This window comes from Apodemus sylvaticus, chromosome 8 (genome assembly GCF_947179515.1).
Source record: "Apodemus sylvaticus chromosome 8, mApoSyl1.1, whole genome shotgun sequence".
NCBI lineage: Eukaryota > Metazoa > Chordata > Mammalia > Rodentia > Muridae > Apodemus > Apodemus sylvaticus.
The window spans coordinates 63,818,147-63,841,831 of NC_067479.1; the positions used below are offsets into that span (position 1 = coordinate 63,818,147).

The 23,685-nt window shown below is 44.5% G+C and overlaps 1 protein-coding gene across 1 annotated transcript; it reads left to right on the plus strand.

Moving 5' to 3' along the window:
• Positions 1-395: 395 nt before the first annotated feature.
• Mtmr9 (myotubularin related protein 9) lies at positions 396-23,644 on the plus strand. Its single transcript, XM_052191218.1, has 10 exons — positions 396-957; positions 2,786-2,894; positions 5,154-5,279; positions 7,035-7,208; positions 9,624-9,841; positions 13,780-13,941; positions 14,266-14,407; positions 15,562-15,782; positions 16,870-17,021; positions 19,549-23,644. The coding sequence occupies exons 1-10, from the start codon at positions 776-778 to the stop codon at positions 19,707-19,709; spliced, it is 1,647 nt and encodes a 548-aa protein (XP_052047178.1). The 5' UTR covers positions 396-775; the 3' UTR covers positions 19,710-23,644.
• The last annotated feature ends 41 nt before the right edge of the window (positions 23,645-23,685 follow it).

Genomic DNA, 23,685 nt, shown 5'->3' on the forward strand with positions numbered 1-23,685 from the left:
CGTTCTTGGTTAAAATCATTGGCGTTCTCAAAGAGTCTAAAGCATAGATAGCCCCGTGTCCCTTCCAGACACAAAGAGGCTACTTTTCGATCACAACCACTGCTTCCACCCTACATTTGACATCTCTTCGTGACCAATCCATGAGACTAGCTAGCAGTTATAGCAAACGCCCAGAAGAACCCTTGAGGGACATCATTCAAGTGGAGGCTGGCAGGTTAGCGACGTCTTCTCGTCCCGCTTTTTCGGAAAAGGAGTATTTGAAGGGCAAAGATTGCGCCGGTAGAAGGTGAAAGAGTGTTTTTCCCTCCCCATTGTAGGAACATAAAGTCATTGTTTCTGGCTGTGTTCCACCGGATTTAACAAAGCACCAACTTCCGGTCCGGCTCCTATGTCTTCCGAGTCTTGAGTACCTCTAATTCCTCTCCGAGTTACTGCCGGGTGCAGCGTTCAGTAGCTACTTCCGCCAGAAGTCAATAGCTGCTCGGGCTCTGATGCTGCCCTGACGCCGGGTCCATCTCCTCTGCAGCTCGCCCGTCAAAGGCCGGTGGCAGCGGAGAGTGCAGGGCCTGGAGTGGAGCCTTCTCTGCGATCGAGTCCAGGCCAGCGGTGCGGAAGAGACTTAGGAAGCGGCCAGGGCGGTGCCCGCAGGACTAGACGCACCCGCCCAATAGGGGCGGGGCTCGACCTCCCGGGCCCGCCCAGCCGGGGCGGTAGGTCTGCGGATTAACCTCCCCTGTACCTGCCGTAGCAGGCCTCCCTCTAGGCTGCGCCGAACATGGAGTTCGCGGAGCTGATTAAGACCCCACGGGTGGACAATGTAGTGCTGCACCGGCCTTTCTACCCCGCCGTGGAAGGGACCCTGTGTCTGACAGGCCACCACCTGATCCTGTCTTCCCGGCAGGACAACACAGAGGAGCTCTGGCTCCTCCATTCAAATATCGACGCCATTGACAAACGGTGAGCGCCCACCACACCCAGGTCCGCGAGGAGCCTGGAACGGAAGCTTTCAGGTGTTTTTTTGGGCATCCTCGCTCAGCCAGCCAAATGAGCATTCTGTGGCCTAGATTTGAATGCCATCTGCACTGGCTACCTGGCATCCCCTTGCTAAGGTCTCAGAGTCGTAGTGGTCAATTTGAATATCATTTGGGCGTATTTTTAATGTTCTCTGTAAAAATTTTTTTCTTTCATCACATTTCTTGAATTATTGGTTGTTGTTAATCAGACTTCATGAAGTTGTGATTGAATACAATTTAAAGCGACGCCCCTCCCCCGCCCCGTTTTTAAACAAGCATGCTCAGCCCTTTGCAGCATAGGGTTGAAATCCCAACCCTCCAGCCTCAGCCTCCCAAACAAGGGCTGGAATTATAGTTGTGTGTGTAATGGCCACTGTGCCTGGCCATTTAGTACTTAACTGAGTACACTGTCATTTTTTCCATATATGCATATGCATTTTAGTCTCTCCTTACAAAGCTTTAGAATCGGTAAGGTGCAGCCCTGTAATAGTCCATGGGGAATGCCGATGCAGTTGGATGACAAATTTTACACCCCTCCTACAGTGTAGGGAAGACCGAGTTTATCATATTGCATCTTACTTACTCTCTGGAATGTTTACTTCCCACTGAGGTAATCATTAGCCCTTAACAGCCAGCTTTTCTTATGAGAAGAAAAGGGCTGGCCCTAAAGGAAAGTATGAACTAATTCATCTTTATTTCCCTACTCCATCACTGTAAATTTTTTTACTTTTACTTATATGTGTGTACTGGCTGGTTTTGTGTCAACTTGACACAAGCTGGAGTTATCACAGAGAAAGGAAGTGCCTCTGTGAGATCCAGCTGTAAGGTATTTTTTCAATTAGTGATCAAGGCGGGAGGCCCCTTGTGGGTGGTGCAATCTTGGGCTGGTGGTCTTGGGTTCTATAAGAAGGAAAGCTGAGCAAGCCAGGGGAAGCAAGCCAGTAAGAAACACCCCTCCATGGCCTCTGCATCAGCTCCTGCTTCCTGACCTGCTTGAGTTTCAGTCCTGACTTCCTTTGGTGATGAATAGCAATATGGAAGTGTAAGCTGAATAAACCCTTTCCTCCCCAACTTGCTTCTTGATCATGGTGTTTTGTGCAGGAAGAGAAACCCTAACTAAGACAGTGTGTATGTGTGTATCCATGTACAAGAATGTACACATGAGTGCAGATGCCCCAGAAGCCAGAAGAAGGTGTTGAATCTCATAGAGCTGGAGTTGCAGGCAGTTGTGAGCCACACTGTGTGAGTTCTGGGGTCAGAGTTTGGATCTTCTGGAAAAACATCAAGTGTTCTTCATTGCTGAAATATCTCTCCAGCCTCCCATTCTATACTCTTTACCTGTGCAAGAGAGTGTATCAGAGTCAAATGGTTATATATACCTTGATCTGTGCTTAATTTCTCTGTCTTGTCAGTAACCCTGTGAACCCTTTGTACTCTAGGCAGAAGGCAAATTGCTTATCTAGTTCTTTGTAAACTACTTGAGTGCATATTTTGGATGCTTTCTACAGAGATGATGCCTTAAGATGATCTGAAGTGACAGTGTTACCAGCAGTTTGGGTGAAGAGGTTGTAGGTCATCCATCTGTCTATACTACTGGACTCTTCAGTTCATCTTTATTGCATAAATGTATTCAGTGGTCTCTCATTCAGGCCTGCATGATAAAGGTTGAATCCCTGGCCCTCTATGTCTGGTTCTCACCTTCTGTCCACACTGTTTTGTTGTTGTTGTTGTTGTTTTTAACCATTATCATGATTTTGTGTAATTTCTTACAGATTTGTGGGCTCTCTGGGTACTATCATCATAAAATGCAAAGATTTTCGAATCATTCAGTTGGATATTCCTGGAATGGAGGAGTGTTTAAATATAGCCAGTTCCATTGAGGTAAGTATTTTGCAGGCAAAATTCTGATAGGAAAATGGCTATATTTTGACTTAGTACAGCCCTTGACACATAAGTAGAATCATGTATACTGTGCAAATCTTGCTACTTTCATAATGAAGACAGTTTGTGAACTGTTTTTCTGTTTCAGAGGATTTCTTGAAAGAACATCCTATGTAAAGTTCTCAGCCAATAAAACAAATATAGTGTAGTTAGATCGTGGACACATCACAGTCAGTGGGCATTACAGTGAGCAAGTGTAATCTTCTTGAGTGGATTGCGTCATTGGAACCGATGAACTCTGAGCAGTACTCTTAATACCGTGATTGTTGTAATAGTGAGGTTCTTTTAGCATGGGGTCCATGGGTGAAGTACCTCATGTCTCACGGTTAGCCTATAGTATCTTATAAAAGGAAGATAACATTACTTGCCTTTCACAGCAATTAATTTTTAATTAATTAATTATTTTTTAATTGTTGTACAGTTACATTCGTGGGTATATGTAAAATGCTTAGTATAATACTGGGAAAGTGGTTGCTGCCATTGGAGGGCCTTTCTATGGCAACAGTTTTATTCTGAGACTGGGGGTAGAAATTAGCCACATCACATAAAGTTCACTGTCTCAACTTATCATGGCACTGTGTGTCAGAAGTACATTCACAGTATTGTGTAACAGACTAAAGCAAGCGATTATCACTAACAGCAGGCATCGGAACTTTAGCATATCTGCAAGCATGTATTTGTTTTCACCACTTCACCTAAGGTGGGTCTGTTTATGCTTGTATAAAAGCTTTGAACAGTGGTTCTGGCCACACAGAAACTTTGCTTGGATAGTTTATTGCCTCTGATGAAGGCTTCACACTCCTTTTCCTTCTAACTATTTTGGTCACTGTGATTTTTAAATTGCCTTATTTTTAATTGCTACCACTAAATTATATCAATTATATCAACTGACTCTGTTTAAAGTAATTTCTAGGTAATTATAGAATCAAGCAGATTTTATTTTCTTTCTGTGTAACTGACTTATTGGGATTTATGTAAAAAAAAAATGGATTTAGCTCTTAAAAGGAGAGAGAAAGCCTTAAATCTATAATTAGAATTTTGTTTGGCTTTAAACAAGAAGTAGAGGATCGGGTGATGTGTTGTTGAGGAATGACACACACACCTTTCTGCCTTTGCTAAGTTCTACTCAAAGAAATGAGCACCTAAGTTGAATAGTCTGCCATACGTGGTTGTCATTTGGAAGTACAATCTTGACTTGGCTGTACTCCCCAACATGAAGGAGAAAGCAAACTGAGATAACATTACACTATTTGGACAAAGGCATGCCTGGGGCTGGCTCACTTTGCTTGGGTAGAACCAGTGTAGCATAGAGACAGTACGATGCGATGCCTCGCCAATTGGCAGAGCCCTGTAGGAAGGAGGACGTGGGCGTGGGTGAAGCTTCCACGTGTGTGTCTTGTAAGAGCTCACTTTCATTATGTACCATGTACTGTTGTTGAGCTATTAGATGCCTTATCTCCATGGAGACTCCTAATCAGCCTGTAAAGTTTTTTCCATTGAACAAGACTTAGGGGAAGCTATATGACTTAACCACTGTGTAGCTGGGATCTGGAGCTTGAGGCTTCTGAATACTTGGCAGCTGGCCAGAGTTGAGCACTCCTTTATATAGTGGCAAGCAGACATAGCTTTTGAATAGTTTACAATGTTTAGTTAATTACTAGATATTTATTTATTTATTTATTTATTTATTTATTTATTTATTTTGGTTTTTTGAGACAGATTTTCTCTGTACAGTTCTGGCTGCCCTGGAACTCACACTGTAGACCAGGCTGGCCTCAAACTCAAAAATCTTCCTGCCTCTGCCTCCCAAGTGCTGGGATTAAAGGCATACGCCACTACTGCCCAGATTAATTACTAGATTTTTAGCTGAGGCTTTACTAACTAATCCAGACCTCCTTGTTCCCCAGTACCCAGAAATTCTTGAACATTTCACTGAGCGTGGTTAAATTGTACCAAGAAGCATTATTTCACTAGGCACAGACTGACTGTCCTGATGCTTGTTTCATTCAGGCAGCAATTGTTGAGTGTGGGTGTGTGTGTCAGTGTCTTGTTAGATGATGAAGTGTGGATGCTGGAGTCAGACTAGCTGCATGTAGAGACATGGTGTTGGAGACCTGTACCGGCTCCACCATCACCAGGTCCTGTGTGCCAACTGCTACTTTGTTAGATTTGCAGACTCCTTTTCTTTCTGTCCTGCAGGCATTGTCCACTCTGGACTCGGTCACCCTGATGTACCCTTTCTTCTACCGACCTATGTTTGAAGTGATTGAGGATGGCTGGCATTCCTTCCTTCCTGAGCAAGAATTTGAGTTCTACTCCTCTGCTGTGAGTCAACATTGGACACTGTGGGTGATAAGATCCTTCACTTGTGAAAGTCCTCCCTTCCCTTTGAAGACTAGTGAGGTGGGGCTGGGCTAAGAGTGTGCACTGGCTGTTGTTCAGCCCCTTTTGTTCTGGGCTGGTTATTTTGTCTGTGTGTAAGTATAATTGCCGCAGCTGGCAATGCTTTTCCTTCTAGTAAATTAACATAGTCTAGGTGTTTTAATTTTTTAAATTATATTTATTAATATTATTTTCAAAAATAAAAATAAGGGTATGAAGGGATGGCTCAGCAGTTAAGAATAATGACTGCTCTTCCAGAGGTCCTGAGTTCAATTCCCAGCATCCACATGATGGCTCACAACCATCTGTAATGGGATCCGACGCACTCTTTTGGTGTGTCTGAAGATAGCGACAGTGTACTCACTAACACGAAATAAATAAATCTTTAAAAAAAAATAAAAATAAAGCATTGATTTGCTTAAAGCTAGCCTTGGCAGACTGTGCATTAATTAATAGGTGTCTCCTGAGTAACAGCTTAATATGTAACAGAATTTGATCCACTCTTCCAAAGTATGTTAAATCCACAGTGTGCCTAGGATGGCACTGGAGAACCCCTCACTTGTGTGTGAGCTGCTGTGGGTTAACCCTGGCCTGGTCTCCAAGGCCAGCTGCAAGAACCAGGTTTTCTTTCTCAGCTGTTTGGCTTCTTTATTCTTACTTTTATAAATGATCAGTTGAAAATCAAGAAGTAGAGATTAGGCAGCGATGGCATTTGAAAAATGAAGATGCCCATTGTGGCAGAGGAAGAAGGAAGGGAGTATTATGGTCTTGTATGGTAAATACCATTGAAAACGGTGAAGATATAGCTTAGCCTAGAGCTTGAGAGATCTGTATAAAAGATGAAAATTTGGCAGGAATCAAACTGTGTGTTATGAAAAGCCTGGGATGAGGGGAGCCATAGGCTCCTGAAGGGTAGGTCTGAAGGAAGAGAGCCAGGGTTTGAATCTGCTGAGAAGCGGGCAGAGCAGTTTCTAAGAAGCATCCTTCAAGTACTGTGGGGAAGCAGCAGTCTTCAGGCTGTGCTCATAGCCTACTGTCCTCCTGTGCTAGGAAGTAAGCAGCGAGTGTGTGCTTCACAGAACAGGAATCGGGGCACGTTTATTCCTATGCAGTATTTCTGGCACATGACCAGCAAGTGGTAAGGATTTGTTAAGTGAATAAAAGAATGTAAGAATTTATTATATTTATAGAATACAACAAAGGATCTTGGGTTAATCATTAGAAAACCTTTGAGCAGGACAGGTTGCCTTGATATGTAGACTTTGGAAAGCTGGGGGCTTTTTGTTTGTTTGTTTGTTTGTTTGTTTTGAGCTTCTTTTGTTTTGTTTGCCAGCTACAAAATTCTCTAATAGTATTAGCCACTTCTGCTTATAAGTTGTGTCCCTCCACCCTATGCAATGTGATATTGCAAGAACAGAATATTTAGAATAGCTATAAAGAGGCCTCATTAGTCTCATTTGGTGGCTTCGTTTTAGAGCTCAGCATGCTGTGGCATTGCTAGTTCAGAGCAGCTCACACTCTGACAGAAGAGGACCCATGTTCCTCCAGGAGGAAAAGCTAGAGGACAGAGCCTGAGGTGATGAGTGACACAGGGGAGCAGTGAGGAGCCATGGGCAGGAGTGGGCCTGACATTGTTCCAACCCAGGTCTCTATGACAAGGAAACAGTTGCTAAGTTTTGAAGTGCATGTGTTTTTCAGACCAGTGAATGGAGACTGAGCTATGTCAATAAGGAATTTTCCATCTGTCCTTCCTACCCACCAACTGTCATTGTGCCCAAGTCCATCGATGACGAAGCGCTTCGGAAGGTGGCAGCCTTCCGACATGGGGGGCGCTTCCCAGTCCTGAGCTATTACCATAAAAAGAATGGCATGGTGAGTACGAGGGGCTGCTGCTCTGCTGACAGGAGTGCTCTGGGCTGGGCAGGATCCTTGCAAATGATCTTGTCTCTGTGTGGCTTTTGGCTGAAGTTATGGCCAGATTGTTCCTACTAGTACATCCTTCATGTAAACTGCAGGGCACCAGGAGTGGGTGCTTTCCTGAGGAGGACTCACTAAATTCTTTCAGTACTGCTCAGCTTTAGAAAGGTTGGATTTATCTTCCCAGCACAATGTGAAGGAAACCGTGCTTATTTAATGCTTGCTGCAGTAGAAAATCTGGGACAGGTAGGCCATCATAGTCTGGTGGCGAGGCACCAGCACTTCAGTGTGGAACCTCAGCCTGGTTATTATGGACAGGACAGGGGAGGGTTCAGCCAGCTTAGGAGCGAGCTCTCTAAGCCAGCCGGCTCTGTGCTTGTTAGTTTTGTATAAGCTGTCAACATTTATACTTAGTGGAAGGTTGTGCCATTTCTCTTATCCGACCACGGGCAAGGCTTTGTCTTTGACCAAAGGCCTGCTCACATCAGCAAGACCCTTCAGTCAGGGCTTCCTAGGTTCCCCACAGGAGATGCGGCAGTCTAGAGCTTGCCCCGTGTAAGCTTTCCACATTACTTTCTGCTCTCTCCCTTCCCCTTCTTTCCCCTCCCTTTCTCGCCCCACTCCCACTCTCCTCCTTTCTCCCTCCCGCCTGCCCCCTTAGTGTTTTTGAGACAGGGTTTCTGTGTTTAACCTTGGCAGCTCTGGAACTCTCTGTAGACCAGGCTGGCCTCAAACTCATAGAGACCCACCTGCCTCTGCCTCTTGAACGCTGGGATTAAAGGTGTGTGCCACCATGTCTGACACTTTGTCCTCTCTTGATTTCCAGTAAAATGTGCTTCTTATTCTGCAGCCCATATTAAATTAGACAGTCTCAGCTCTCTTCCGTTGTCCTTTCCTCTGGGAATATAAAAGAGGGGACCAGTGTGACAGAATGTTAAATTGTGCTCTGTAGTCAGCAGGCCACCTGTCCTGTCAGCAGAGGCTTTGCTCCATAGTTTTTATTACAGTGTTTAACAACAGACACTAAATGTAGTTTTGTGTCCTCTGGAGGCATCAATATAAAATAATTGCTGTTTCTTCTGAGCCAAACAGTAGTGTCTGCCCTGGGTGATAGGTTTCATAAGCTCCTGCCGTCCCAAATCAAAGAAAGGCACAGGTAATGCATGTAATGGCTGCATGGTGAGCACCTTGGGTAGTTGGGTGACAAAGCAAGAAAACTTGTGTGTGTTTCAGATGTCACAGCTTTAGATTAAGGGCGTGCAGAGATCAGAGATTGGCAAAGCCTAATGGTGCAGCCCATAAGGTTTTCCTCACAGTCACCAGGCTATTGGTCAGATCCAGAGATGGGCAACTGCTGTGGAGAAACAAGTTAATGGAGGAAAGACATGTGCTGGCTCACAGAGTCCATGTTTTTGTCCCCAGCCTGCTGCTCCACTGCTCTGGGCTTGCGGTGAGGTAGAGCACCATGGTGGAGGGAGTGTGGGGAGATAGAGGCTCCTGACCTCAGCAGAGAGGCAGGAAGAAGAGGCCAGGGGCAGGGCTATCCCCTAAACACATCCCTAGATACCTATTTACTCCAGCAAGGCCCCACTTCCTCTATCTCCCAAAACTTAGCCACAAACTGGCCGCAGGCTGCTTGGACTATTTTCGAGAGGTGGGAGCATGAGCTGAAGCTTTCCCTGAGACAGCTCCAGTCCGTTCCCCGGAAGAGACAAGCTTAGACAGCAAACCTTTCAAATGCGTAGATGGTAGTCTTCAGAGAAAGGTAGTCTCAGAATAGGAAGAGGATGGCGGAGGACAGTGGAGGATAAATAATAGACAGGAAACTCCAGAGCATTGCAGATGGCTCCCCACACAAGTATACATGCTTTTTATTTTGTGTTTCTCTTCATAATTCTTGCCTGCCAACCCTGTGTGTATGGAGGTGAGGTTTGCTCTTTCCTCCAAGATTGTGAGTCTCTCAGATAAAGTGATAGAGATATAAAGTGGGAAATAACTTACAGATTTTATTCTATGTCTAAGTGCTGGGGCGTGACACTAAGAACCAGAAGGTGGAATTATCTAGAGAAAGACGTGGACTTCTGGGCGGGGACAGTGGTTGGGGTAGAAAGGAATGTATTTGCAGTCAGCAGGGCTGTTATGTTACACAAATGAAGCCTCCCTGGTCCATGAATATAACTATTAAAGTTCAAGGCTTATCTTTGTTTTTACAGTATTAACTGTTGTTAATACACGCAGAGGTTTATGTATGGCACACTCATCAGAATCCATGACAATGTGCCACCGATTGTTTCTGAGGGAATTCAGATCCAGCTTCTTTTCAGGAACTTCAGCTGACTGCTACTGAATCCTTACCATGTGTGCTTCCAGGTGATTATGCGAAGTGGTCAGCCCCTGACTGGCACAAATGGGCGGAGGTGCAAGGAAGATGAGAAGCTGATAAATGCCACCCTCAGGGCAGGAAAGCGTGGCTACCTTATTGACACCAGATCCCTAAATGTGGCCCAGCAAGCTAGAGCCAAAGGAGGTGGCTTTGAACAGGAGGCTCATTATCCCCAGTGGAGGCGGATTCACAAGTCCATTGAGAGGTAATCAGTCAGGGTGATGGGACTTCCTGTAGGCTCCTTGGAGTGGGTGATCCTGGATGTTCAGAAATCACAGCCACTCTACATAGCTGAGGGTCTGCAATAGACGGGACAAATTATTGGGGGTTCTCTGCCCCATCTGATTTATCCAGGTTTAGTGGACACAAATGTGTTTGTTTGTCAATGCATATAGCTCTCAACTCATAGGGAGTAAGAGTGAGTTTATTCTTGAGCCAAATACAGTGACCCTGGCCCAGAAACACAGATTTGGGTTCCTCCAAATGACATATTCCAATGTGGAAGTTATTCCATGAAGATTTCATAGTCATAGGATGAAAGGCATGAAGTGAGGCATTTTCCAGATACATTGGTGAGAAAATCAGGTAGGTGGGTTATATAAACGGGGGACCATTGTCTAGCAGGTCTCAGGTGCTGTCTGACAGCATTCTTAGCTTTTATGCTAGTGGTTTGCCATGTTAATGGATTCCAGAGGTTTACCAGTGGCAGGAAGGTTAGGTCAAACAAGATGACCAGAGTGGATGGCTCCTGAAGGAAGAGATGACTAAACATAATTTGATTGGGAATCTGCAACATTCCAACTCCACAATCACAACATTCAAATCAGCCAGTCTTGTGTCTTTGACATAGGTGTGGCTATTTGCTGCACACCTGAGTCCATACCGTTGTGTGTGATGTGTTGTTTTGATTCAGCTGTAGATTGTGAAATGACAAAGCGACAAATCCATCATCTCACCTGCCTGTCTTTGGCACGAATATTTGTGTCTTCTCTGTCAGCAGTTTCCAAGTGCTCCTGTACCTGCTGTACCCGTGTCCTGTAGAACCAGCCTCTCAGGCCCATGGCTTACCGCATCCTAAAAGAACAAAGCAGGACATATATCAGTAAATAAAAGTGGTCTTTAAGCCAGAAGAGAAAGAAAAGAAGGTTCCTAATTCAGTCTGTCATGGCTGTGGCAGAATTGGGACTTTGGGGAAGTCATGAGACAAAAGCCAGAGCTCCATCGATTGAGTTGTGGGCTTGATAAGTCCTTTCCTGGGAGAAGACAGCTGCTTGGCCTCCGTTCTTAGCATAGCAAGTGTGTTGTCCAGGCCCAGGTGGGGTTTAGGATTGTCCTCTTTCTCTTTCTGGCTACTGCCATTACACTTTTGTAAAGGGTCATATAGAGTCTATAGATTGATTTGGGTAGAAGAGCACCCTACCCATCTTCCCAGCCCATGAACACGAGATCTCTTTCCATTGATTTGTGTCCACATTAAGTTTCTTGAGCATTTTATAGCTTTTAGTGTACAGATCTTTTACAGTCTTAAGTAATTCACTCCCAAGTACTTTCTTCTTTTTGTTGTTCCCTGAATGAGTTTCCTGTTTCTTTTTACATAGTTCACTGCTAGGATGTAGAAATGTGCCTGAGTGGGACTGGGGAGACAGTCAATCAGTTACAGTACTTACAAGCATGAAGACCTAAACTCAACTTTCCATTACTCACGTAAAAGGCCAGATGTGATGGTGTGTATCTGTAGTCCCAGTGTTGGGGTGGTAGAGACAAAGGATCCAAGAAGCTCATTGGCCAGCCAGTGTAGTTTAGTCAGCAAGCTCCAGGGTTGGTGTCACAAAAACTATGGTGAAGAACAATAAAATCAGACACACCTGACGTCAACCTCTGGCCTCTATCCATATGCCTTTACATTCTCTCTCTCTCTCTCTCTCTCTCTCTCTCTCTCTCTCTCTCTCTCACACACACACACACACACACACACACACACAGCCTTCTACCTCCTGACTTAAATATGTTGGTTTTAATCTGAATTTTTTTCTAACAGATTTTTTGCTGGAGTCTTTAGAATCTTTCCATTTACAAGATACTTTTGTTTGTAGAGAGACAATTTCACTCCTACCTTTTGATGTATTTGTTTATTTCTTTCTGTTGCTCATTGCTCTGGCTGGTACCATGATGACAGCAGGCATTCTTGTGTTGTTACTGATCTCCAAGGAGACACCGTGGGCCACCCCACAGAGTCCGGTTTGACTATAGGTTTGTCTCATAGCCATATTGTGCTCCAGTGCATTTTTCCGTAGGGAACTGGTTGAGTATCAGGAAAGGATGCTGACGTTTGTCTCAGGCTTTCCCTGTGTCTGTTGAGATCTTTGTGTTTTCACAACATGTGTACATTGTCACATGTATTAACAGTTTGAGTTGTGTCCTTGTGTATGAAAGTGTGGATCCTGGATGATGTTGCTTTAGATGTGCTGTTGAGTTCCGTTTGGTAGTGTTTTGGTGGTTTTTTACATCTGTGTTCACCATGGCTACTGGCCAGCAATCTTGTCCTTTTTTTTAAAGATTTATTTTATTTATTATAATACAGTGTAGGTACACTGTAGCTATTTTCAGCCACTCCAAAAGAGGGAGTCAGATCTTGTTGCAAATGGTTGTGAGTCATCATGTGGTTGTGGGATTTGAACTCAGGACCTTCAGAAGAGCAGTCAGTGCTCTTAACTGCTGAGCATTTGTCTTTGTCTGGCTTTGGTATTAGAATTGGGCTAGTAGATTTGTGGCACTTTCTCCAGGATTTTGGAAGACTGGCAGGACTGACATTTAGTTCTTCGTGTGTTCTGTGACCTATGAAGCCTCCAGGACTGCGGCTTTTCTCTGATCGCAGATTCTTGGTTTCGTTACTGATTCAGTCTGTTATTGTTGTTAACTCATTGTGCTGTTCACACTCTTGTTTCCTCATGATTCTGTCTTGGCAGTTCTGTTTTCCCATTTTCTCATTTTTTAGGGTATTCAGTTTGTGGTACATAATTGCTCATAGAAGTCCATAATCCTTTTTTCTTTTTCTGTTTGAGGTAGGATGCCACTGTGTCACCCTGGCTGTCTTGGAATTCACTATGTGGACCAGACTAGCCTCAGACTCTCAGCGCTCTGCCTGCCCTCATTATTCAGTCCAGCCTGCCTGGATTAAATAAAGGCCGCCAGCATGCCACCCTCTGCGCCTTCCACTCCTGGTCTGTCACCTGCCGTGTCTCCTCCTGCCATGCCATGCTCATTAGATTACTTGAATTTGTTCGCTTTTTAAATTATTTAATTTAGTTAAAGAGTTTTAATTTTAGCTAACTCACTTTTTGGTGTGTGTGTGTGTGTGTGTGTGTGTGTGTGTGTGTGTGTGTATATGTGTGTGTGTGTGTAGCAATTGAATACAGGCTTGGGTATATTAAGCAAATGATCTCCACCCAAGCCTTCATTGAATTGTGTAAGATAAGCAAAAAATCTCATGTTGAGTAAGCACAGATGAGCCTTACTAGATAGCAATCTTTTTAAATTCAGCCCCGAGCTCTTACCATGTGTCAGCTGTTGCCAGACTGGCAGAACAGATTTGCTAAATATAATTATATCTTCCTACATAGAAGGTATAGAGGTTTAGTCTCTCCTGTTCCTCCTTGTGTTTCCTGTACCTGTTTGCTTCTCCTTAAAGGAGGGATTTACAGGTTCTTCAGGGGGGTAGCAGGTATGTGTGTGGGAGTCTTGGAGCTAAATTGAATAGGATTTGTGCTGGTCCTGTGTGTCACTGCTGAGACCTAGGTGTGTAATCTAGATCATTTAGTAGCTGTAGGGGCAGAGATGTAAGTTAACCCAAGTCTTGGGATCAGATGGTCACAGGACAAGGCCCCAGCCTCTGCCTTCCTAGGTAACCGAGCTTCTTGGACCGGGCCTCCTCTGTTCATTCAGCAGGAACAGTTTGCCATGAGACGTTGAAGCATCTTTGCAGTAGTGCTAAAGGTCATTTTCAATCCTTAACCCTCAGCGTAAGTGGTCTGAATTGCTTTGCCACTGGATGCACTGGAGATGGATTGGGGTTTGTTCTCTTTAGCATTCATTTTATCTCTCTGTCTCTCTTTCTGTAACTTTCTCTTTTTTTTGTTTTAAAAGATACCATGTTCTTCAGGAGAGCCTAATCAAACTCGTAGAAGCATGCAATGAACAAACCCACAACATGGATCGGTGGCTCGGCAAGTTGGAGGCCTCCAACTGGCTGTCACATGTCAAGGAGATTCTGACCACCGCCTGCCTGGCCGCCCAGTGCATTGACAGGTAGCGTGTGCTTGGCCTCCCTGCTTATAAGTTTGATGGAACAGTTTGCTCAGCCACTAAAGCCGTGAAGGCAAGTAAGTACCTGCTCTGACAGGGACTGTTGTGGTCTGTAAAGGGTCAGAAGTCAGTTGAGTGGTGCTGTGAGATTTGTTGGTGCAAAAGGATTCTTGCTATATGAAGTTTGGGATTTGTTTTAGTCACATGTTTTCCTCAAGACAATTCTCATCTGCCCAGTGTCTCATTTAGATTCCATATCCCACTGACAGTATAGGAAATGCTCATTATTACGGAGTTTCCCATCTGTACTCTGGGTTTTCTGCTCAGGGAAGGTGCGTCAGTGTTGATTCATGGGACAGAAGGAACTGATTCCACACTGCAGGTGACTTCTCTGGCCCAGATCATCCTGGAACCAAGAAGCAGGACCATCCGAGGCTTTGAGGCCCTGATAGAGAGAGAGTGGCTGCAGGTGAGGACGCTGCCGGGAAGGAATGGGAGGGACTGCCAGTTGTTGGCATTAAAGTCTCAGTTGTGGTGCAAACATTATGTGTGACATTTTGATCAGTTAAAATTTTTAAGTTGTATGTTTACTTTTCAGTGAGTCTGATAATCTACCTTCACCCAAATAAGAACTTATCATTAGCTTACAGTTTCTCCATCTCCCGTGCTGGCTGTTGAACTGGGCTGTGTATACATAAGCCGGCGCCACCACGGAGCGGCAGTCCCATCCCAGCGTCGGTTTATATGGCTCACACCTGTGCAAGCTGAGCATCCCTAATGTCCGAATCCCAAATGCTCCAAAATGCTGACTCCTGACATCCTGTGATTGCAGTGGGAACCACCCTTCGGCTGCGGAGAGGCGTCTGCTATGAGGCTTAGGTTCCACCCCCAGATTATCTCATGCTGCATGCACAGTTTTCAAACTTTGAAAAACCCTGGAGCCAGAGTACTTCTGGTCCCAATCAGACAAGGGATCTTCATCTTGTGTTTGTTACCCCTATGGGAAATAGACTGTTAGACATAGAAGGTTTTTCATGAGCTGAGTCTTGATACAGATAACCAAGGAGGGAAAGTGGGGTTGTGACCATGAGTCTGGACTTCCACACAGTCTGCCTCTTGTCCATGCTGCTCCAGCCTTCACTTCCTTTAAGATCCAATTAAAGGTCATACTTTCATGGTGTGTTTGAAAACAAAGCCTCCTTTCACACATGAAGTTGATTCATTCCCTTCATGTCCTGTGGTTAGAGACTCTTATCCTGTTCTTGTGTTTCTCCCTAGGACACACCACTGCCCCCTAATGTTGGTGTAATGCTATGTAATGACTGTTAACAGGCACACCTGGGGCAGTAGCTGAAATCAAGTCTGAGGATTTTATAAATTTGTCATTACTTAAGCTTCACCTTGCACTTGATGTCTGAAGGACATTTTCAGTTCCCATATTCATCTCCTCACTACACAACTTTGCCAAGGGTTTGGAAATGATCATTTTCCTTAGTTGCAGAAGTTAGTCATTTTAACCCCAAAACTCATCCAGGTACTCCAGTAAATAGATGTGCCCTATGCGTGTGTGAACTGGTGTTCTCAGGTGTGCCATAATGTGGTCCTTTCTGTCTTTCCCACCAGGCTGGTCACCCATTCCAGCAGCGCTGTGCACAGTCAGCCTATTGCAGCAGTAAGCAGAAGTGGGAGGCCCCCGTGTTTCTTCTCTTCCTGGACTGTGTGTGGCAGATCCTCCGGCAGTTCCCTTGCTCCTTTGAGTTTAATGAGCATTTTCTCATCATGCTCTTTGAGCATGCTTATGCCTCACAGTTCGGAACATTCCTGGGCAACAATGAAAGTGAAAGGTGAGTGAGCTCACACAAGGTCACCTCCTGAAAGAGACTGGGCTTTGGATGTGTGTGAATGCCATTTATAAGAAGGTAGAATCTGGGCTGGAGAAATGGCTCAGTAGTTAAGAGCGCTGACTGCTCTTCCAGAGTCCTGAGTTCAATTCCCAGCACCCACATGGTTTCTCACAACCATCTGTAATGGTATCTGGTGCCCTCTTCTGGTGTGTCTGAAGAAAGCAACAGTATACTGATACATAAAATAATAAATCTTTAGAAAAAGGAGGAGGAGGAGCAGGAGGAGGAAGAGAAGGAAGAGGAAGAGGAATCTGCAGTTAAGCACAAATTAAATTATGCAAAATACAGACACCTTATCCTTATGAGCCAAGCATGTGCTCGGTGAGAGGGAACCCTAGGCTTTCTGCCGCTGGATTAAAATTAGTTTATGCACCGCTTAAAGACATAAATCAGATTAGACAGCCATTTTCATGTGAGTGTCTTGATGTACCATCGCAGTTTCATATATTTGGGAGTCAAGTTATGATATAACCAGGCATGCTTTCCTTCCTCTCCCGTAGTTTAGGAGAATAAGATCCAGAGAAATCAACTAACTGTCCAGAGACACACCGCTAAGCCTGGAGCTGGAGTGTGGCACATCAGTGAAGAGCTCACACGGCTGGTTCAGGGGACCCAAACTGTGTTCCTAGCACTCTGATTGGGTAGCTCACAATGCCCTCTCAGGACAGTTGCATCCATGTGATAACAGATGTATACTCTAAAGTAAAACTTGGGGAATGAATCTTTACAAATATAACCTCAGTACAGGTCTTCTGGCTACTGGTTTACCTGGGAATTGTCCCTGGGTCCTGAGTGACATTAAACTATCCCTAGGCCCTGAGTGACAGTTCCCCCAGCCACTGCTGCTTATAGAAGGTTTTAGGAGCTTCATAGCAGTTGCTTCTGTTGTTTCATCCTAAAGCATTTTGTTTCTCTACTAAGAGTCTTATTTTATGTCACAGGGGAAGTAGTGAGACCTGCTAGGATGAGCACTTAAAGGTGTTTCTTGTCACTAATGACTCTAATGGTGATGTTCTTTTTTGAGCAGATGTAAGTTGAAGCTACAGCAGAAAACAATGTCTTTGTGGTCGTGGGTCAATCGGCCCAGTGAGCTGAGTAAATTCACCAATCCGCTCTTTGAAGCCAACAACCTGGTCATCTGGCCTTCTGTAGCTCCGCAGAGTCTCCAGCTGTGGGAAGGTAACTCCTCTACTGTGTGCAGAGATTCACATACTCCAAGCTGTGCCCTGAGCTGGCCTGGGGTCACATGCCACAGTAGTCGGCATTTGAAGATGGCCAGCTGGTAACCCACAGACCTGTGTATGGGTGTTACTGTTTCACAGTGTGGGCATGGCAGCTGATTAACAGGGAGACTTTGACGGGAGTTGATAGATAGCTGGGACATGAACGAATTCTAAGTTCTTCTATCTGTTTCAATTCTTAAGCATCATTACAGTTAAGTGAGCCTTAAGTATTATCACACAGTCATTCCAGTAGGATCTGTAAGTCAGCACAAAACACCAGTGGGCACTGCAGGTGCCACTGTTCATGTAGAATAGCAATTCATGATGCATTTCTAAGTGTATTCTAAAATAGGTTCTTACATGTGTAATTTTCACATGAAGCTAATCTCCTTAAATAGCGAAGTTTGGTTTTTGTTTTGTTTTGTTTTTTAAAAAAAAGACCAGATGTCACATAGTGTATATTAGATGTTCATTCCTCAGGCACAGTAGATGTTCCCTTCAACTTAGTAATCACTTTGAAGACAGTGAGTGCATCTTCATGCATGTTTGCACTAAGCACCATAAATATAAAAAGGCTGTTGTTTGGGAAGTTCTCCTAGGTTACCATGTATGTCTGTTGACAACTTCTAATTTGTGGTGCTCTTGGGATAGCTCAGGAATAGAAAGTGGTTTGCCCATCATGTGGCGCTTTCTCTGTCTGGACTGCCTCTTGTTCCTCTTGGCATGTCGGCTAAGTGCATCCTCCTCCTCAGGCTAGGTGCCTCCCTCCTCAGAGTGCAGGGAAGCTAGATGCCTCTATCATTGTCTAGGTCCCCTGAGCAGGCCCCTGTGATTTAAATCTGTGACGGGGTAGAGCCTCTGTGCTTCCTCTGGACCTGTAGGCAGCCACAGGTCACAGAATAAGTAATTTCCTAGATGAGAGCTGGCCGCTTCGCTTCCTTTGTAAAGGTCTTGGGCCTGGTGAAGTAGCTCAGTGACAATCTGAGTTCTGTCTCCAGGACTCATGTGATGGAAGCAGAGAACCTACTAGCTCTGGCAGCTTGTCCTGACTTACACACACACACACACACACACACACACACATGAACACATGAACATACACACACAGACACACACGCACACACACGCACATGAACACATGAATATACACACACACACATGAACACATGTACATACACACACACAAACACACAAGCAGGCACGCACACACACATTTGCATACATAAACTGAATAAAATGTAATAAAAATTTTCAGTTTCTGAGGCAGTTTATTTAAAAGCCACTGTCATACTTAATCACTGAAATGAGAGGCCAGCTGTTGGAGACAAATCCCAGTCCGGAGTGGGACTCCAGAGATGAAGTGGTGGAGGAAACCCAGCTGCTGTGTGCTTCATCCTAGGAGGCATTCATAGTGACTTCTAACTGAAGAGTAGTCGACAGTGTCGTTGTGGGATAGGAACAACATGAGCCAGCTTTCTCTAACCATTTGTTTGGCCTCTGTCTGTGTGCACAGACAGAACCAGCTGTGGGTTGGAAATTTCAAAAAGTTTGTCCTGTAGCAGGTTAGTTTCTTATTCACACTCTCTAAGCAGCACAGTACCATGAGCGTTTACAGAGTCCACGCTGAATAGGACAGACATCCTGAGAGGCTCGTGTGCGTAGGTTAGAACTCTGTCATTTGAAGTAAAGGATTCAGCATCCAAGAATGTGATACCCAGGAGTGATTCTGGAACCAGTCACCTGAGATGACAAGCACCCCTTCAGACCACAGGGAGTCAGTGGAGGTTGTCTGAGAGAGAGAAGCAGTTCCCTGTGGAGCTGGGTGAGGACTAATGGTGCAGAGTGATGTGAGCTACAGATGGTTAGGCGTGTGTAACAGCCCGTGCCTCTGATGCTACAGCCACCATCACTATTCCAGTGAGAATAGCTTTACCCATGCAGGCAGTCTCACAGACCAACTAGCATTCTGCAGTGGTAAAATGGGTGACTTAGGTTATCAAAGTGAAGACTTTGTGGCACTGTAAGTTACCAGCTTATTTTCATGAGCATATACAACAGTGTTTCTGGTTATAACCAGTGAGCACCTCCATGACAACTGCAGTTCTTTGCTACTGTGTGGGTCTTTCAGTAACTGAACAATCTGTGGAGTTTAGGGTATCGTGAAGCACAGGGTGAGCCAGGTGTGGCGGTGCATGCCTGGAATCCTAGCTGCTTGGAGGCTGAGATAGGAGGATCACAAGTTTCAGGCAAGCGTGGCCATTTAGTGAGACCTGCTTCTCAAAATCAGGAAGAGCCATCGTTCTGTAGTAGAGTATTTGTCTGTCAAGCATAAGGTCCTGGGTTCAGTCTCTAATGCTGCAAAACAAAAATCTAAACAAATGTAACATGCATTGTGGGAAACTGTACAGCAGTGCATGAAGACACCAGGGACACAATGCTTCTCTGAACATCCTACTCCTGTTTTTCATTCCCGGATTCTACAGGAATCTTCCTACGCTGGAGCAGATCCTCCAAGTATCTGGATGAAGCATATGAGGAAATGGTCAATATCATTGAATATAACAAGGAGTTACAAGCCAAGGTCAATGTCCTGAGAAGGCAGTTGGCTGAGTTGGAAACAGAGGATGACAAAGAGAGTCCTTGAGAGATCTCCTACCTGTCTTGAGGACCTGTCTAGGCCTGAGTCCATTTCTCCCTCTATTTGCCCTTCAGTTCATGTACACAGTACCTGCAGGTGTGGGGTCCCTGTAATGTTACGGCCTTCTAAGCATGGCAAGGTGGAAGTCACTAACACACAGATAGGGCCTTCTAGGCCCTTCACTTTGGGAGCAGAAGGTGCTGTCACTTCACTAAATATATGACACCTACGCCCCATGCTGTTCCTCATCACCAGTTTGTGAACAGTGGTCCAGACGAGTTAAGAATTTGTCTACAACATGAGCCAGGCTTATTTGCATTTAAGTATAGAGGTGGGTTTTTAATGGAAATGGTTGAGAAGCCACAATTGTATGTTTAACATGTCCTCTTGCCCCTATCCTCCACTCCCAGCTATAAAATGATCATTCTTTTTAAAAACAGTTTTGGACTAACAAAGCCTGTTTTGTCAAGGAGGAAAATCAGAATAGTTATTTTCGATAAATCTTTGTACAAGGGCAACAGATGTGATCTTCTGATAACTTCATTAAGAAAAGATAAATTTGCAAGTAGACACTAAAAGTGTGTGCCCCAGAGAACTGAAGTAGGAATTCCTTACTGGTAGCCATATGCTACCATTGCATTGGCTTTTAGGGTTTCTGACCATAATTACAAAATGTGCTTTGAGCAGTGGGTGTGAATGAAGCCGTCTCCTGAATAGAATTCACTTTTTAGAGCTGTACAGCGCGGACAGCATCTGTGAGCCAGAGGTCTGAGTTCTTACTGCGCTGGGTGGTATTTACCTCCATGTGACTTATTTTACTTTTAAATATTTTAAGAATTGACTTGTGTCACAGCTTTGATGTCAGTGTGAACCATTTGTAAATCCGTCATCCTGTGTTATGCAAATAGGAGTGCACTGGAGTGGGAAGCTAGGAAAGTGACACAACTGCTTGAGACCTTGCTGTGTGAAAAGCAGGGCTGCAGTGGCTGCAGTGGTGTAGTCAGCTGAGTGCTGCACCCTCAATGCCTGTGGCTTGGTACTTTCCAGCTGCCTGTCTCATAGCAGCTGCCAACTGCTTGCTGTTGCAAATGCTGTCATTTCTAGAAGAGAATAGCTGCAGAGTAATTTTTAAAGCCATGTATCAAGGCGAAAATAGAATTGCTGTGGGTGGCACCTCTCTAATCCCAGCACTTGGAAGGCTGAGGCAGGAGGATTTAAGTTTGAGGCCATTCTGAGCTATTTTATATCATGGGTTCCTGGCCATCCTACCTACAGAGTGAGGCTAAAACTCTAGCAGGGTGTGTGGGCCCTGCTGAAGCACTGGAAGGTAACCACTGTTTTCCATATCCAGTTGCCCCACCTCCTCTTCCTTCCTCCCTCCTTCGACCCGTGGCAGAAGGCCAGGCACCAATCAGCAGCCCCAGCTCTGCTTGTGGGATTGCCCACTGGCATCAGGCTGTCTTTCTGAAGGCCTGTTTGATGTGAATTTCAAAGAAGAAATTGCCTGGATTTCTTGGGGCTGCTGAGTCACCAGCCCTGTCTATCACTCTGTCACTGGGTTTCTCCTATTTTTTTGTCTCAGCCATGTGTGAAGTCCTCAATTTCTCAGCTGATCCATATGAAAACCATCTAGAGATTTTTTCCTTTGTAGTTCTTAAAAAGTGATCCCCACTGCTGTGGACCAGCCTGAAAGCTTCTGTGCACAGAGATGTGGGGAATTTGTTCTGTTTGGTCAGGGAGAGCCCTACTGCACCCCCTGCGTGCCCGTCTTCTTGATGAACACTCGCTGTGCATTTCTGAGTCATAACTCCAGTATTCCAGTACCTTTGCCACTTTGTTTCCCATGAAAACAGCAGTCATCACTGTTTTTGACAGGCTTGCATTTAGTATTGATTTATAAATAGAGATTATCTAAATATCAGCTTTAAAAGCAAACCTTGGTATCATTCCACTTTCCAAGAGTCATTTAATATAGCAAACACTACAGTTTCCTAAACTCATGAACTCGGTTAAACACAGGTGTGTTAACACTGAGTTGGGGTTTTATGGCATAGCACTGTCTATATCCTTCCTTTGGATGCAACAAATAAGTCCAGCAGCTACGCTCAGGAAACTGGGTCAGAGTGGTGCTGAGTTGCTTGAATGACCATGGCTCTAAAACCTGGTAAAGAAGATGGAGGCACAGTTCATGAGCAAGTGACCATGTAGGAGCCAGGAATCACGTGACCCCTTGGGTCCCCCTCATACCCACGGTCTCTGCTTACTTATGAGGGGATTTCAGTGTAGGCTACAGCCTCTGGGGAAGTCTCAGAGGCTGTGGCCTCCTTTATCAGCAGTGAAGGATGCTTGTGTTTAAGTCTGTGATTTTTTGAAAATCAGAAAACCAAAGTTACTTGATCATCTAAGAAACCGGAAATTCTTTGTTGGTAAGATTTTACAGTGACATCAGTAATTTTTTTTATTGTATGCAATGAAGAGAAAAGCAGAAATAATAAAATCCAAATGGTCTTAACACACATTTGTTTTAAGGAAAAGTTAGAATGTCAAAAGACAAAACTTTAGTGTAATCTTTTCACCAAATATGGGAAGATGATAGCAGATAGATATCTGAAAATTCTATATCCAGGGTCTAAAGCTCTTTGAATTTGAGGCCTGACACAGTGGGTCTTACTGCTGCATTTCATTTTTGAAAATGAGGTCTAGTAGAATTTTCCCCTTTGATTTGGTCAGGATTGGGTTTGTGTTAATGAAGTCAGTGTCACGGGAAAGATTTGACCAGAATTTAACCTCCCAATGTGAAAACTGACGCAGTGTCTCCACATCTCAATTCCTAGAGTGGCCACTGGGAAGGGTCTGGTTTGGGGTGGAGCCATTGTCACTGTTAGGCTTCTTTATGGGACTTCATGTGAAGCTGAGGCTGCAAAGCCTGTCCACGCAGATGCAAGTGACAGCTGCGTGAAGGCAGGGAACACTCTAGTCCCCCCCACCCCCACCTGATTCTGGAAGCCTTGACCTTCACCAACAGATGATGTCATTGGGCACATCTGGTATACATTAGTCCTTTCTACTCTAATAAATTTGGTTCTGCTTTCACTTTGTCTCATAATCCACTGTCCACAGAACTGCTTCCTTTGCTCAGTCATCCCAGAGGAAATCTGAGACAAGGTTGTATACTTCTGAACCCCACTGACTCTTAAGATGAACAGCCTTGCAGAAGTGCAAAGTTTGCATGTAGCAAGCAGTCGGAGCTCCCTGTAGGGGCCAAATTGTCAGCATTGTGCAGCGCTGCCCTCGTTGTTGTGTTGAGCCATTGGGTCCATTTAAACTGCAAGACTTAGGGAAGGTGAGATCTTCCCACAAGCGTACCTAGAACCTGTTGCTTAGTCGTTAGAGATTTGAAAGGGTTACATTAAAAATAATTATTCTTGCACAAATTAATTTACAAAAACAATGTGTATTTTTTCAATAGCCAAGCATAAGGATTGTACCCTGTATTTGAATGTGGCTCTTTGGATGGAAGTGCACGATCATTTGTGTCTTAAACAATAAAGTTGCACTGTGTGGCAAAACGTGCATGAAGCGTATGCTTTCCTGAAACTTCAGAATGCTGTACAGAACAGTTTTTATATTATATGTCTCTCTGTGCACATTCGTGTGCACACATATACTCTTAGGGAAAATTCTAAGCGTTTGAAAGTCTGCATTTTGATGCTACCTGTAATGTTCGGTTAGTAATGAGTTGATTTATGTCATGTAACTGGAGCCAGTCCCCCTGAGCTGGTTTGTCACTTGGTATATGACATTGAGGCACAGTCTCTTGAGTGTGGTACTGTTTGCTGCATACTGTTTTTGTGACATGTTCTCCCTCTGCCTCAGAGGATTGTTACATAAATGCTGATGTTAAATTTCTTGACAGTAATAATAAAATTAGAATATTCAAATGTTGCTGTATGGAATATGATTTTACCATCTCTGAAAAATT